The following is a 12,815-nucleotide window of genomic DNA, read 5'->3' as shown; positions in this document are numbered from 1 at the left end:
GTTGCCTCAGAAGGGGGGTAGTCTTATACGGCGAGTATAGCCCAAAACCTATGTTTTAACTGGAAAATTAGGCAGTCGTCTTATACACCCAGTCGTCTTATACACCAGAAAATACGGTATATTTCTATATGGCAAATAATTTACTAGCAGGTGTAGTAGAGTAATAGAAATCCAACAGACCCAACAGTCATGACATGCATGCTGCTGATTCTGTGTAATTGAATCACTAATTGAAAGGGGCATGTTCAAAATAATAGCAGTGTGGAGTTCTATTAGTGAGGTCATTCATTCTTTGAAAAACAGATGGCAATTATTGCCCTTATTTAAGGAAGGAAGGCAGCAAATGTTGTACATGCTGGTTACAGTGCATTTCTCTTTGAAATTCTGAGGAAAATGGGTCGTTGCAGACATTGTTCAGAAGAACAGCGTGCCTTGATTAAAAAGTTGGAGAGGGGAAAACATATAAAGAAGTGCAGAAAATGATAGGTTGCTCAGCTAAAATGATCGCAAATGCTTTAAAATGGCAACCAAAACCTGAAAGACGTGGAAGAAAGCGAAAAACTACCATTCGAATGGATAGAAGAATAGCCAAAATGGCAAGGACTCAGCCAACAATCAGCTCCAGGAAGATCAAAGAAGGTGTAAAGTTACCTGTGAGTACTGTTACAATTAGAAGATGCCTATGTGAAGCCAAGCTATCTGCAAGAAGCCCCCGCAAAGTCCCACTGTTGAAAAAAAGACGTGCTGAAGAGGTTACAATTTGCCAAAGAGCACATTGACTGGCCTAAAGAGAAATGGCGCAACATTTTGCGGACCGATGAAAGTAAGATTGTTCTTTTTGGGTCTAGTGGCCGGAGACAGTTTGTCAGACGACCCCCAAACACTGAATTCAAGCCACAGTACACTGTGAAGACAGTGAAGCATGGTTGCGCAAGCATCATGATATGGGGATGTTTCTCATACTACGGTGTTGGGCCTATTTTTATCGCATACCAGGGATCATGGATCAGTTTGAATACATCAGAATACTTAAAGAGGTTATGCTGCCTTATGCTGAAGAGGAAATGCCCTTGGGTATTCCAACAAGACAACGACCCCAAACACACCAGTAAACGTGCAACATCTTGGTTCCAGACCAACAAGATTGACGGTATGGAGTGGCCAGTCCAATCTTAATCCAATAGAAAACTTGTGGGGTGACATCAAAAATGCAGTTTCTGAGGCAAAACCAAGAAATAGAGAAGAACTGTGGAATGTAGTCCAATCATCCTGGGCTGGAATACCTGTTCAGAAGTTGGTGGACTCCATGAAACACAGATGTACAGCAGTTCTCGGAAATAGTGGTTATACAACTAAATATTAATTGATTCAAAGGAAAGCAAAATCATCAAACATTTTTCAGTTTATATAGTGAATGTTTGAGTTTTTAAAGAAGAATACAAACACTGCTATTTTTTTGAACAGTCTAATATTCACTTTTCTTCAAGTTTTTTTTAGAGAAACGACACAAATTTGATATTTTTCTTCATGTTTTGATTTGGAATATAATGTGTCGTGTTCCCAATGCATTTGTGTGTATGGAAATAAAAGCTATTAGAAGGATTTTGAGCTTTATTCACTTTTTTTAACACACTGCTATTGTTTTGAACACAACTGTATGTTCAACTGGGTAACATTTGTGTGTTGTGTGGCCAGCCTACCCTTGTTTGAATGATTTTTTTTTTTTTTTTAATTCTGTACCTATGAAGGGAATAAACCTTCCTCATACTTTTGTAACTTATCTGTACTTCCCCCATCTGTGTCTTCTGATTATGATTATCTCTCGATCTTTATGGCTCTCCTCCCCTCCCCTCCCCTGAGTTTTTCTATCAGTTTTCACCTACATCACCCTCACACAGGATGTGCATTTTTTTTTTCCTCTGCATTGAGTAAGCATTTACTGTGTCACTGTCTATAAATAGTCATGAATTTGAAGAAGATGTGATTGTGGTCAGAGAGGGAACAGCGCTTTTGCTCCGAGTGGTCACCTATGTGTAAGCCCAGCTATTTCCTGTCACACTGTAGACAGAATAAAAATTTACACTGACTGTTTTGTCAACCGCCCATTCAGCTGGCTGCATGCAGGCTTTGCACAGAAAACTTGTCTACATGTGACCTTTCGTCAGAGAGAGAGAGAGATATATTTTATTTATCTCACAAAAGTAAGTAGACACCTCACATTTTTGGAAATATTTTATTATATCTTTTCCTGTGACAACACTAAAGAAATTACTTTGCTACAAAGTAAAGTAGTGAGTGTACAGCTTGTATAACAGTGTAAATTTGCTGTCCCCTCAAAATAACTCAACACACAGCCATTAAGGTCTAAACCACTGGCAACAAAAGTGAGTACACCCCTAAGTGAAAATGTCCAAATTGGGCCCAGTTAGCCATTTTCCCTCCGCGGTGTCATGTGAGGGAACACCGCTGTATGGTCTTGGCCACTGTGCTGCAGCTCAGTTTCAGGGTCTTGGCAATCTTCTTATAGCTCTACATAAAGATGACCTAGGCAACAAATCTTTTTTTCAGATCCTCAGAGTTCTTTGCCATGAGGTGCCATGTTGAACTTCCAGTGACCAGTATAAGAGAGTGAGAGCGATAACACCAAATTTAACACACCGTACCATCTCCTCATCCACACCTGAGACCTTGTAATACTATACAAGGTCTCAGGTGTGGATGGGGAGATGGTATGGTGTGTTAAATTTGCTGTTATCGCTCTCACTCTCTTATACTGGTCACTGGAAGTTCAACATGGCACCTCATGGCAAAGAACTCTGAGGATCTGAAAAAAAAGATTTGTTGCCTAGGTCATCTTTATGTAGAGCTATAAGAAGATTGCCAAGACCCTGAAACTGAGCTGCAGCACAGTGGCCAAGACCATACAGAGGTTTAACAGGACAGGTTCCACTCAGAACAGGCCTCGCCATGGTCGACCAAAGAACGTGCTCAGCGTCATATCCAGAGGTGGTCTTTAGGAAATAATCGTATGAGTGCTGCCAGCATTGCTGCAGAAGTTGAAGGGGTGAGAGGGTACTCAGACCATACGCCGCACACTGCATCAAATTGGTCTGCATGGCTGTCATCCCAGAAGGAATCCTCGTCTAAAGATGATGCAAAAGAAAGCCCGCAAATCATTTGCTGAAGACAAGCAGACTAAGGACATGGATTACTGGAACCATGTCCTGTGGTCTGATGAGACCAAGATAAACTTATTTGGTTCAGATGGTGTCAAGTGTGTGTGGCGGCAACCTGGTAAGGAGTAAAAAAAGACAAGTATCTTGCCTACAGTCAAGCATGGTGGTGGGAGTGTCATGGTAGAGGGCTGCATGAGTGGTGCCGGCACTGGGGAGAGCTACAGTTCATTGAGGGAACCATGAATGCCAACATGTACTGTGACATACTGAAGCAGAGCATGATCCCCTCCCTTCGGAAACTGGGCCACAGGGCAGTATTCCAACATAACGACCCCAACACACCTCCAAGACAACCACTGCCTTGCTAAAGAAGCTGAGGGTAAAGGTGATGGACTGGCCAAGCGTGTCTCCAGACCTAAACCCTATTGAGCATCTGTGGGGCATCCTCAAATGGAAGGTGGAGGAACGCAAGGTCTCTAACATCCACAAGCTTCATGATGTCGTCATGGTGGAGTGGAAGAGGACTCCAGTGGCAACCTGTGAAGTTCTGGTGAACTCCATGCCCAAGAGGGTTAAGGCAGTGCTGGAAAATAATGGTGGCCACACAAAATATTGACACTTTGGGCCGAATTTGGACATTTTCACTTAGGGGTGTACTCACTTTTGTTGCCAGTGGTTTAGACATTTATGGCTGTGTGTTGAGTTATTTTGAGAGGACAGAAAATTTACACTGTTATACAAGCTGTACACTCACTACTTTACATTGTAGCAAAGTGTCATTTCTTCAGTGTTGTCACATGAAAAGATAGAATAAAATATTTACAAAAATGTGAGGGGTGTACTTACTTCTGTGAGGCTATAGATAGATGGAGAGAGAGATTTTTTTTTTCCTGTTAAGTGAATTATGCCAAGTATTGTATAAGTGTAATACTCCCAGCTATATATTACTTCTCTCATCTTGTAGGACTTTCTACCATGCTTTTTTTCTTTTTTGGCTCTGCTTATTGTGTGGCAATTTCAACATTACTCTAAAAATTCTCTGGGCTTGTTCAGACCAGCAAGCTGTGCTAATCACCTGACTGCTGGTGTGTGTGCTGGGAGAAAACTGCCAATGCATGGCACAATTTACTTTTTTTTTTTTTCTTTTTTAAAACTTTTGAAATGTCTCAAGTGACTTTTCTTTAACCACTTGCCCTCTAGAGGATTTACCCCCCTTAATGCCCAGGCCTCTTTTTGCTACTTGGCTCTGCACTAATTCAACTGATAATTGCACGGTCATGCAATGCTGTACCCAAACAAAATTTACGTCCTTTTTTTCACACAAATAGAGCTTTCTTTTGGTGGTGTTTGATCACCTGTGCGCTTTTTTATTTTTGGCGCTATAAACAAAAAAAGTTTTGAGATTTTTTTTTTAAAACAATATTTTCTCATTTCTGTCATAAATATCCAAAAAAACTAAAATTCCGTTATAAATTTAGGCCAAAATGTATTCTGCTACATATTTTTGGTTAAAAAAAATCCCAATAAGTGTATATTTATTGCTTTGTGTGAAAGTTATAGTATCTACAAACTATGGGATAGATAATGGGATTTACAGAGCTTTGACTTTCTGACTGCTCATCACATTTCTTGAGGTGCTAAAATACCAGGACAGTACAAACACCCCCAAATGACCCCTTTTCGGAAAGTAGACACCCTAAGCTATCTGCTGAGAGGCATATTTAGTCCATGGAAGATTTACTTTTTTCCACAAGTTTCTGGGAAATAACAAACTTTTTTTTTTTTCTTTACACAAAGTTGTAATTTAAATGACATATTTCTCACATAAGCCATGAGCATATATGGAATTACACCCTAAAATACATTCTGCTACTTCTACCGAGTATGGGGATACCACATGTGTGAGAATTTTTGGGAGCCTAGCCACATACAGGAGCCTATAATCCAATGACCACTTTGAAAGCCTGAAGGTGCGTAACTTCCTCATTTCACTTCCTCACTACCTATGAGCCTAGGTTTGACGGGAGTGACTTTTGGGGGTGGGGGGACCTCTGTATCTTCTTCCCAAATTCCCATTATGTTTAAGGCACCCTGTGCCTGTTAAGGGTTACAGGGTGTGTATGTGAATGTCTGAGTCTTGTGTATAGTGTGTGTTCCTTTGTTCTCGGCCACATGGCTGTCCATTCTCTGTTTGCCATGTGCTACCCCCCATTGTGCTGTGTCTTCCTGTCCAGCCAACTATTATGGGATGTACTGTTTGTGTATTGGTGTGGGGGTTGGTCAATGTCCTTTGCCATGTATTTCATCCCATTCTGTGTCTTGGGTTGGTTGGGGTGGTTCCCCTGTAGCCCTTCCCACTGATAGGGCGGGCTGATGATGTATTTCCTGTTCCTGGTTGTGTTTCCCCACCCTCTGTATATCTTCTGTGTTTTGTGTTAAAATAAAGAGTTGGCTTTCTGTTTTAAGAGCTGGGTGCTGTCTTTTTCCTGAGGGATTTCAAGGGCGTGGTCCGTGGATGGTGTTCGGACAGTGGAAGTTGTGCTATAACGGAAAAACTCAGTGCGGTCTGGGTTCCGGTTCCGTTACACTAGGTAACCCCCCATGACCCATTTTTGGAAATTAGACACCCCAAGGAATTTAAAAGAGGCATGGTGAGTATTTTGCAGATCTCATTTTTTTTTTTCTCACAAGGTTTTGAAATATATTAAAAAAAAAAAAAAAAAGTTTTTTTTTTCTTAACTAGTTGCCGACCGCAGATAGCCGAATGACGGCTGCACTGCGGCCGGCCAGTTCTGGGTGGACGTCATATGACGTCCTCCCAGAACGCGCTCTGCGATCTCCGTGATCTCAGCTGATCACATGATGTGGTAAAAGGCCAATCACAGCGGCCTTTTACCACGTGATCAGCGGTGTCCAATGACACGCTGATCAGAGGGAAATGCAAGTGCCGGTTCTCGGCTGCACTTTCCTCACGCTGTCAGATCGTGAGGAAAGTACTGCCGAGAACCGGCAGTTGTCAGAGCGGGGATCGGCACCGATCATCAGGGCACTGATGATCAGTGCCCTGATGATCGGTGCTCAGCAGTGCCACCCGCAAGTTCCGCCCACCTGTGCCCAGCAGTGCGCCCACTAGCTCCGCCCACCTGTGCCCAGCAGATCACCCACCTGTGCCCAGCAGTGCACCCACCTGTGCCACTCTGCAGTGTCACACACCTGTGCCCAGAAGTGCCACCTACCTGTGCCCGCCCACCTGTGCACACCCACCTGTGCCCACCCACCAGTGCAGCTCAGCAGTGCTGCCAGTCAGTGCCACCAGTCAGTGCCCAGCGGTTGTGCCAGTCAGTGCCACCAGTCAGTGCCCAGCAGTGATGCCAGTCAGTGCCGTCTATCAGTACCCATCATCAGTGTCACCTATCAGTGCCGCCTATCAGTGCTGCATATTAGTGCCGCCTATGCGTGACACCTCATTAGTGCTGTCTATCAGTGCCACCTCAGTGCTGCCTATCCGTGCCACCTCAGTGCTGCCTATCAGTGCCCATCAGTGAAGCCTATCAGTGCCCATCAGTGCTGCCTCATCAACGCACATCAGTGAAGGAGAAAAATTACCTGTTTGAAAAATTTTATAATAGAAACAAAGAAACTTTTTTTTCTTCCAAATTTTTTGCACTTTTTTTATTTATAGCACAAAAAGTAAAGCGCCCAGTGGCGATTAAATACCACCAAAAGAAAGCTCTATTTGTGAGAAAAAAATGATCAAAATTTCATATGGGTACAATGTTGCATAACCGCGCAATTGTCAATCAAAGTGCGGCAGCGCTGAAAGCTGAAAATTGGCCTGGTAAATAAGGGGGTATAAGTGCCTGGTAGGCAAGTGGTTAATTTTCCAAACACCTGTGGCAACAAACTTTTTTTTCTTCTTTTTTTTGTTTGTTTATTTTTAAACTGTCCCTCCTTAATTTTTGCCCTTGCATTATCTAATCTCACCAAGATCTGTGTGATCAGATGCTTTCCCAATTTACAAATGGCGCTGTTTATATCCTGCGAAACTGAAGTGATGAAATGCTCGTAGCTTCTGATTTCTTAGACTATAGAGATGATTGGCACCATTCTGGTCTCCAATCAGCTCTATGGTAAGCTGGCAGAAACACTGGCTGCATTCTCAGGTTCCCACAATGGCACGGGACTGCCTGAGAAGGTCGTAGAAGGCAGCGCAGCTGAAAAAAAATTATACCAGGATGATGCCTGCAGCTGTAGGCATCATCCTGGTATAACCATTCAAAGTCCAGTGATGTACCAGTACGTCGCTGGTCCTTGTTGGGTATATATGCTATGTTCTTCCCTTTTTATATGCAGCCTGTGGACTGAATGGGGGGGAAAAAAGAATTCTCTGCCAAAAAAAAAGTGTGGTATGCCCACCATTAAAATATACCACCCTGCATCCACCCACGTCTAATGGTGGGCACACATTAGGTCACACTTTGCTACATGCGCCAGTTCCAAGATTGTACAAATGTCTAAATAGTGGCACGCTTGAATAAAAATTGTCAACGTATAAGTGGTACCCCATATGAGAAAAGGATGACACCAAGCCCCAAACTATTTTGCCACTACTTCCCATGAAGTCTGGGCATCCGGGGGGCTCCACGTAACTATCTATTCCCTCAAAAATCTGAAACTTATAAGTATAGCCTGTTATCCTCTCACAGGTCTTCTACATCTTGACCCCATATCTGGCACGCTTGCTGGGGAGAAATTGTTTGAATGCAAGGCGGCAAGAAAAATTAATGAGTGACTCATCAACGCAGATTTTTTTCTGGGGAGTATAGACATTTGCAAAGTTTTGGTCAAGGTGATTTACGAGGCGCTGGATTTTGTGGAGCCGGTCAAATTCAGGGTCACCTCAAGGACGACAGTGTATTGTCGTTGAAATGCATAAAACGCATTATACTCTCATATCTATGCCTGGCCATGGCAGCAGAAAACATAGGCATATGATGAATCGGGTCTGTGGACCAACACAACCGCAATTAATTTTATTTAGTAATACCCATGTTGAGGATTAGGCCCCCAAAAAAAATATTCGAAAGCCGTAATGAGTTTCCATACGACTGGTCTGGCAAGGTTTGAATTTTGGTTGGCGGCGATACATTGTTGTGCAGATAAAATGCTTTGATCCACAATCAATGCATACAGATCTTCCGTGAAAAACGGCTCCAAAAAATCAAGGGGAGTAGTTAAATTTTGCTATTTCCACCTGAATTCCGGGTTGGGCAGTGAATGGGGGAAGTACGGGTGCTGCAGAATTTGTGGGCTGCCAGTCGGGATTTGCAAGCACATCCGGAAGGATACTAGGGGCTCTACGAACCTGTGTGCGAATTCTTGGTGGTTGCAGGACAATACTTGTGCTCGCCACCGCAACAGCTTGTACTGCACTTATGGGACTCGCCACATCGCCAAGTCATACTGCAGTGCTGGTATTATTATCATTATTATAATGCAGGATTTATATAGCGCCAACAGTTTGCTCAGCTATTTACAATATAACGGGAGACAATACAGCAACAATACAGTTCCCTGCTCCTATACAGTTCCCAGCTCCCTGCCCCTTGGAGCTTACAATCTAAGAGGTATGTGAAAGACCAGGATGTACTAGACCACTGGCGCTTGCCAGTTCACCAAAAGGTAGTGTGGCACTCTGCTGCATATGAGAGTCATCAACCGGCAAGTGCTAACAGAGATTAGGCCTGATTGTGCGAACACTACGGTTTTGTGTGCAATGTATCAAGTGACAGTGACCTACTGACACTGCACTTGCTGGGGGGGGGGGGGGGGGGGGGGAAATAAGTGTAGGGGTTAAATGCAGGTGCCGGAGCTGATCCCCCTAATGCTGCGTTTTTGGGGACACTATACTAATGTGAACACTAATATAGTGCTGATCTGATCAAAGGTTTTGATCCGTTCAGACACTATACTAGCAATGGAGGTTTTTTTGTGTATGAGCATGTTCCTGGCAATCAAGGGGTTAAATGTGATGACTGGTGTACTGACCGGCAATCTGACACCATCTGGGAGGGGCGTGAAAACCACGGGAGCGCGAATCACGTGTGTGTATGTATATATATGTATGTATATATATGTATGTATATATATGTATGTGTATATGTATGTGTATATGTGTATATGTATATATATATATATATATATATATATATATATATATATATATATATATATATATATATATTAGTGATATTGCGCACCTGTGCTGCCCTGTAGCAGTATTTCTGCTATAGGGCGGTCAGGAAACTGTTACATAAGCGGTTTGTGTTACGACGCTGCGTTACTTTAACTGACAATTGCGAGGTCATGTAATGCTGCACCAAAATTAAATTTACATCCTTTTTTTTTTTTTTCCCCACAAATTGGGCTTTCTTTTGGTGGTATTTGACTGCCTGTGCGTTTTTTTTTTTGCTATAATAGAAAAAAGACCAATTTGAGAAAAAAAAATATTTTTGACTTTTTGCTATAAAACCTGTCCAGTTAAAAAAATGTAATCAAATTTCGTAATAAATTTTGGCCAAAATGTATTCTGCTCCATGTCTTTGCTGAAAAAAAAAAAAATCCCAGTACGTGTAAATCAATTGGTTTACGTGAAAGTTATAGCTTTTTACAAATGGCGATATAGATACTGGATTTTTTTCTTTATACTAATAGTGGCGATCAGCGACTTATGGTGGGACTGCGGCGGACATTCTGACACTGGGGGGGAACTGACTTGGGGTCACTGACATCCCCAGTGACACCAATACAGTGATCAGTGCAAACAAAAAAAACTGACACTGTAATAATGGCACGGGGGGGAGGGGTTAACTTTTGAGGACAATCAAAGGGTTAACTGTGTGAGGGGAGTGTTTACTAGGGGGCTAGGGTGTGTACCTCTCTTACACACTGTTCTGGGAGGCTGTGTCCAGTGATCCAGAAACAGTGTACTGAATGCTGACAGGAGGAAAGCTCTATTGAAAACAACGCAGCCTTCCTCTGTCATTGATTGCCGGCAATCGCCAGGCTCCAGCGGGTAATTACCAGCTGGGACCCAGTGATTGACACCCGTGGCTGCGATCGGTGCTGTGGGTAGGGCGGTCGCTCGAGCCCCCCTACCCCGGAATGCAGGATCACGTTTAGATACATGATCCTGCGCACAGGGGCCGCCTTGTAGCAGTATATGTACTGCGGGCCGTCCCCTAGTGGTTAAGTTCTGTTCACACAACAATATTACACTGCAGTAGATTGCACTGCAACCTGCTATGCTAAAAAAAAATACATTTTTGGAATTTCTTTTCAGTGCAGTGCTGTGAACTGCCCTTTTATGAAAACAAAGGCTTTTTGGCCTGTCATGCACTGGGCAAGGCTGTATAGGGCAACCCCTGCAAACTTAGTGTTAACAAGCCCCAAGGCCTCATATACATGGTTATTTTTTGTTCTTACACTGTAGTCTGCCTATTTTGGTGCCCAAGATGTCTTTGCACTGCATACATCCACCCATACATATAAATGGGTGAAAGCAGCTGTACGCAGTTATGCAAAACTACTTGTGTTAACGGGTGCATTTCCACAGTAGTAATGTCTTGTATGCACACTGTCTGCAGGACAGGACATTATACACATGCACCATCTTATGCATGTAGTGGCTGTTGCCTTCATGTCTGTGGGCAGCTGTATGCAGCATCACGACTTCAAAATACTCCAGTGGGTTTACACTGCGTGAGCCACAGCATGAAAAACTATATTTAAAAACTCCTTCTTTGAAGGTAACATCATATGTAAAGTGAAAGTTTTTTTTTTTTTTTTCCCCTCCTCCGATCTAGTATAACAGTTTGTTCATAACCAGGTGTTCTTAGGAGCTGAAAATAATTGCAAATGTGTGAGTAGCTGGGCATTGGTATCTGATTACTGTTAAATAATTTGTAACAGAACAGTCAGCCTTTCATCGTTTATCTGCTGCATAATTCAAAGTCTTGAGAGAATTTTATGTACACTGCCATTGCTTGTTGTTTCTGTACATGTTCATTCCCTGGCTGTCAAGCTGATGCTTTGACTTTAATTCTTTCTGAGATTGTTTGGTTTTTTTTTTTCTCCTCGTTTCAGGCATTATCCTAAACAGTCTTTCACCACAGTGGCCGACACTCCTGAAAATCTTCGCTTGAAGCAGCAAAGTGAGCTGCAAAGCCAGGTAACATGACCTGCATTATATTGTGTATATTGTGTAAACAGTACGTTATATGGTGAATCCCCCTTTTTATTATACAATTATGTACCATTTGTTGGTTCCTATAATTAATTAGTAAATATCTAAGCTTTGACAATATTGAAGGACGTAATATACTGCAATATTAGCTATAATAACAAACAGATTTATTAATATATACCCCTGCGCCACAGAACAAACCCCTCCTACTAAAAAATATATAATCTATATAGGATGCTGCTGTGCACTAGTGTAAACACTAAATCATCAAATTAATCAAACAGCGCAATACCCAACAACTGATACATCAAAAGAAAAATACTAGTATAATTTTGTTTTTTTTTTTTAATTTAGAAGTGTCCAAAATAAATGTGTCCAACAAACAAAAAAAATATAATAAATTTCACATAATATCCAAATAAAATGAAAAACTCATAATGTGGTTTAAAGTGTCCAAAATTAATGTGTCCATCAAAATATCAAAAATCATCAAAATATATATATAACATTATGAAACTTTAGCCCTTTTCTTCAACTTCAAAGTGCTTCACCAAAAACAAATACATTTATAATGTGATTATCCTTCTGTCATAAGTGCTTCCACCATCCACCAGTGAGAAACCAACATTAATCGCACTCACCAGATATTGGCAAATAGTAAGCCTTTTAGGACTTTTAGGGATCCTATACCCCCTCTTAACGCCTCCAGACCTCCATCCCACCACACCAGACTAAAAAGATTCTTCAACTTCCTTTCTCCAAACAAAACGCGCCACCGTTGTGCCAAAGAAGAAAGTATAGCATATAGTGTAATATTGCTACCAACGTCTTCTTAAATATATAATAATGATACCAAGTCATTCATGGTATGCAGCAATATAAAAGGCTCTTTATTAGGTAGCCTACAACGGCGAAACATCATCAGAACACCATCCAGGATATACTGCAGAAACCCCACAGCTATCTGTGCAGAGGATAACAATAAATTGACAGACAGAGAGCTCCCAAAATGGCCGCTGGAACGCACCTCTCGGCGTGTGTTCCACTCACCGGAAGTGACGTATGACGTTAGTAAAGCGGACTGAAAGCTGTCTGTCAATTTATTGTCATCCTCTGCACAGATAGCTGTGGGGAATCTGCATAATACCATGTCGGATGTTGTCTAGAGTATAGCTTAATATTTTTTTTTAACTCTAGATGTGTTTCCTGCAAAAAAACAACTATGGTGTAGTTCTCTATATAGTCGAAATCTTTTACCCGGGCAATTTAATCCATTTACATTATGGGTTACGAAGCGTATTTCCTCCATATTTTATTTAACTTCTTCCTATTTTACCATTTCCTTTCCTCTTTCCCTTCCCTATACCTCTTCTCTCATACAAGATGTCAGTTTT

General features: G+C 41.9%; 1 protein-coding gene across 1 annotated transcript in view; it reads left to right on the top strand.

The window, feature by feature from the left end:
- The window catches only part of LASP1 (LIM and SH3 protein 1), a 152,673-nt gene that overhangs the window by 69,562 nt on the left and 70,296 nt on the right, over nucleotides 1–12,815 (top strand). The window contains exon 3 of the mRNA XM_089657328.1: nucleotides 11,322–11,406. Coding sequence (XP_089513454.1) covers nucleotides 11,322–11,406 — 85 coding nt within the window. The remainder of the gene's footprint in view (nucleotides 1–11,321; nucleotides 11,407–12,815) is intronic.

Source organism: Staurois parvus, unplaced genomic scaffold (genome assembly GCF_062004578.1).
Source record: "Staurois parvus isolate SC_StPar_1 unplaced genomic scaffold, SC_StPar_1.0 ptg000983l, whole genome shotgun sequence".
Taxonomy (NCBI): Eukaryota; Metazoa; Chordata; class Amphibia; order Anura; family Ranidae; genus Staurois; species Staurois parvus.
This window is presented reverse-complemented; position numbering and strand designations above follow the sequence as displayed.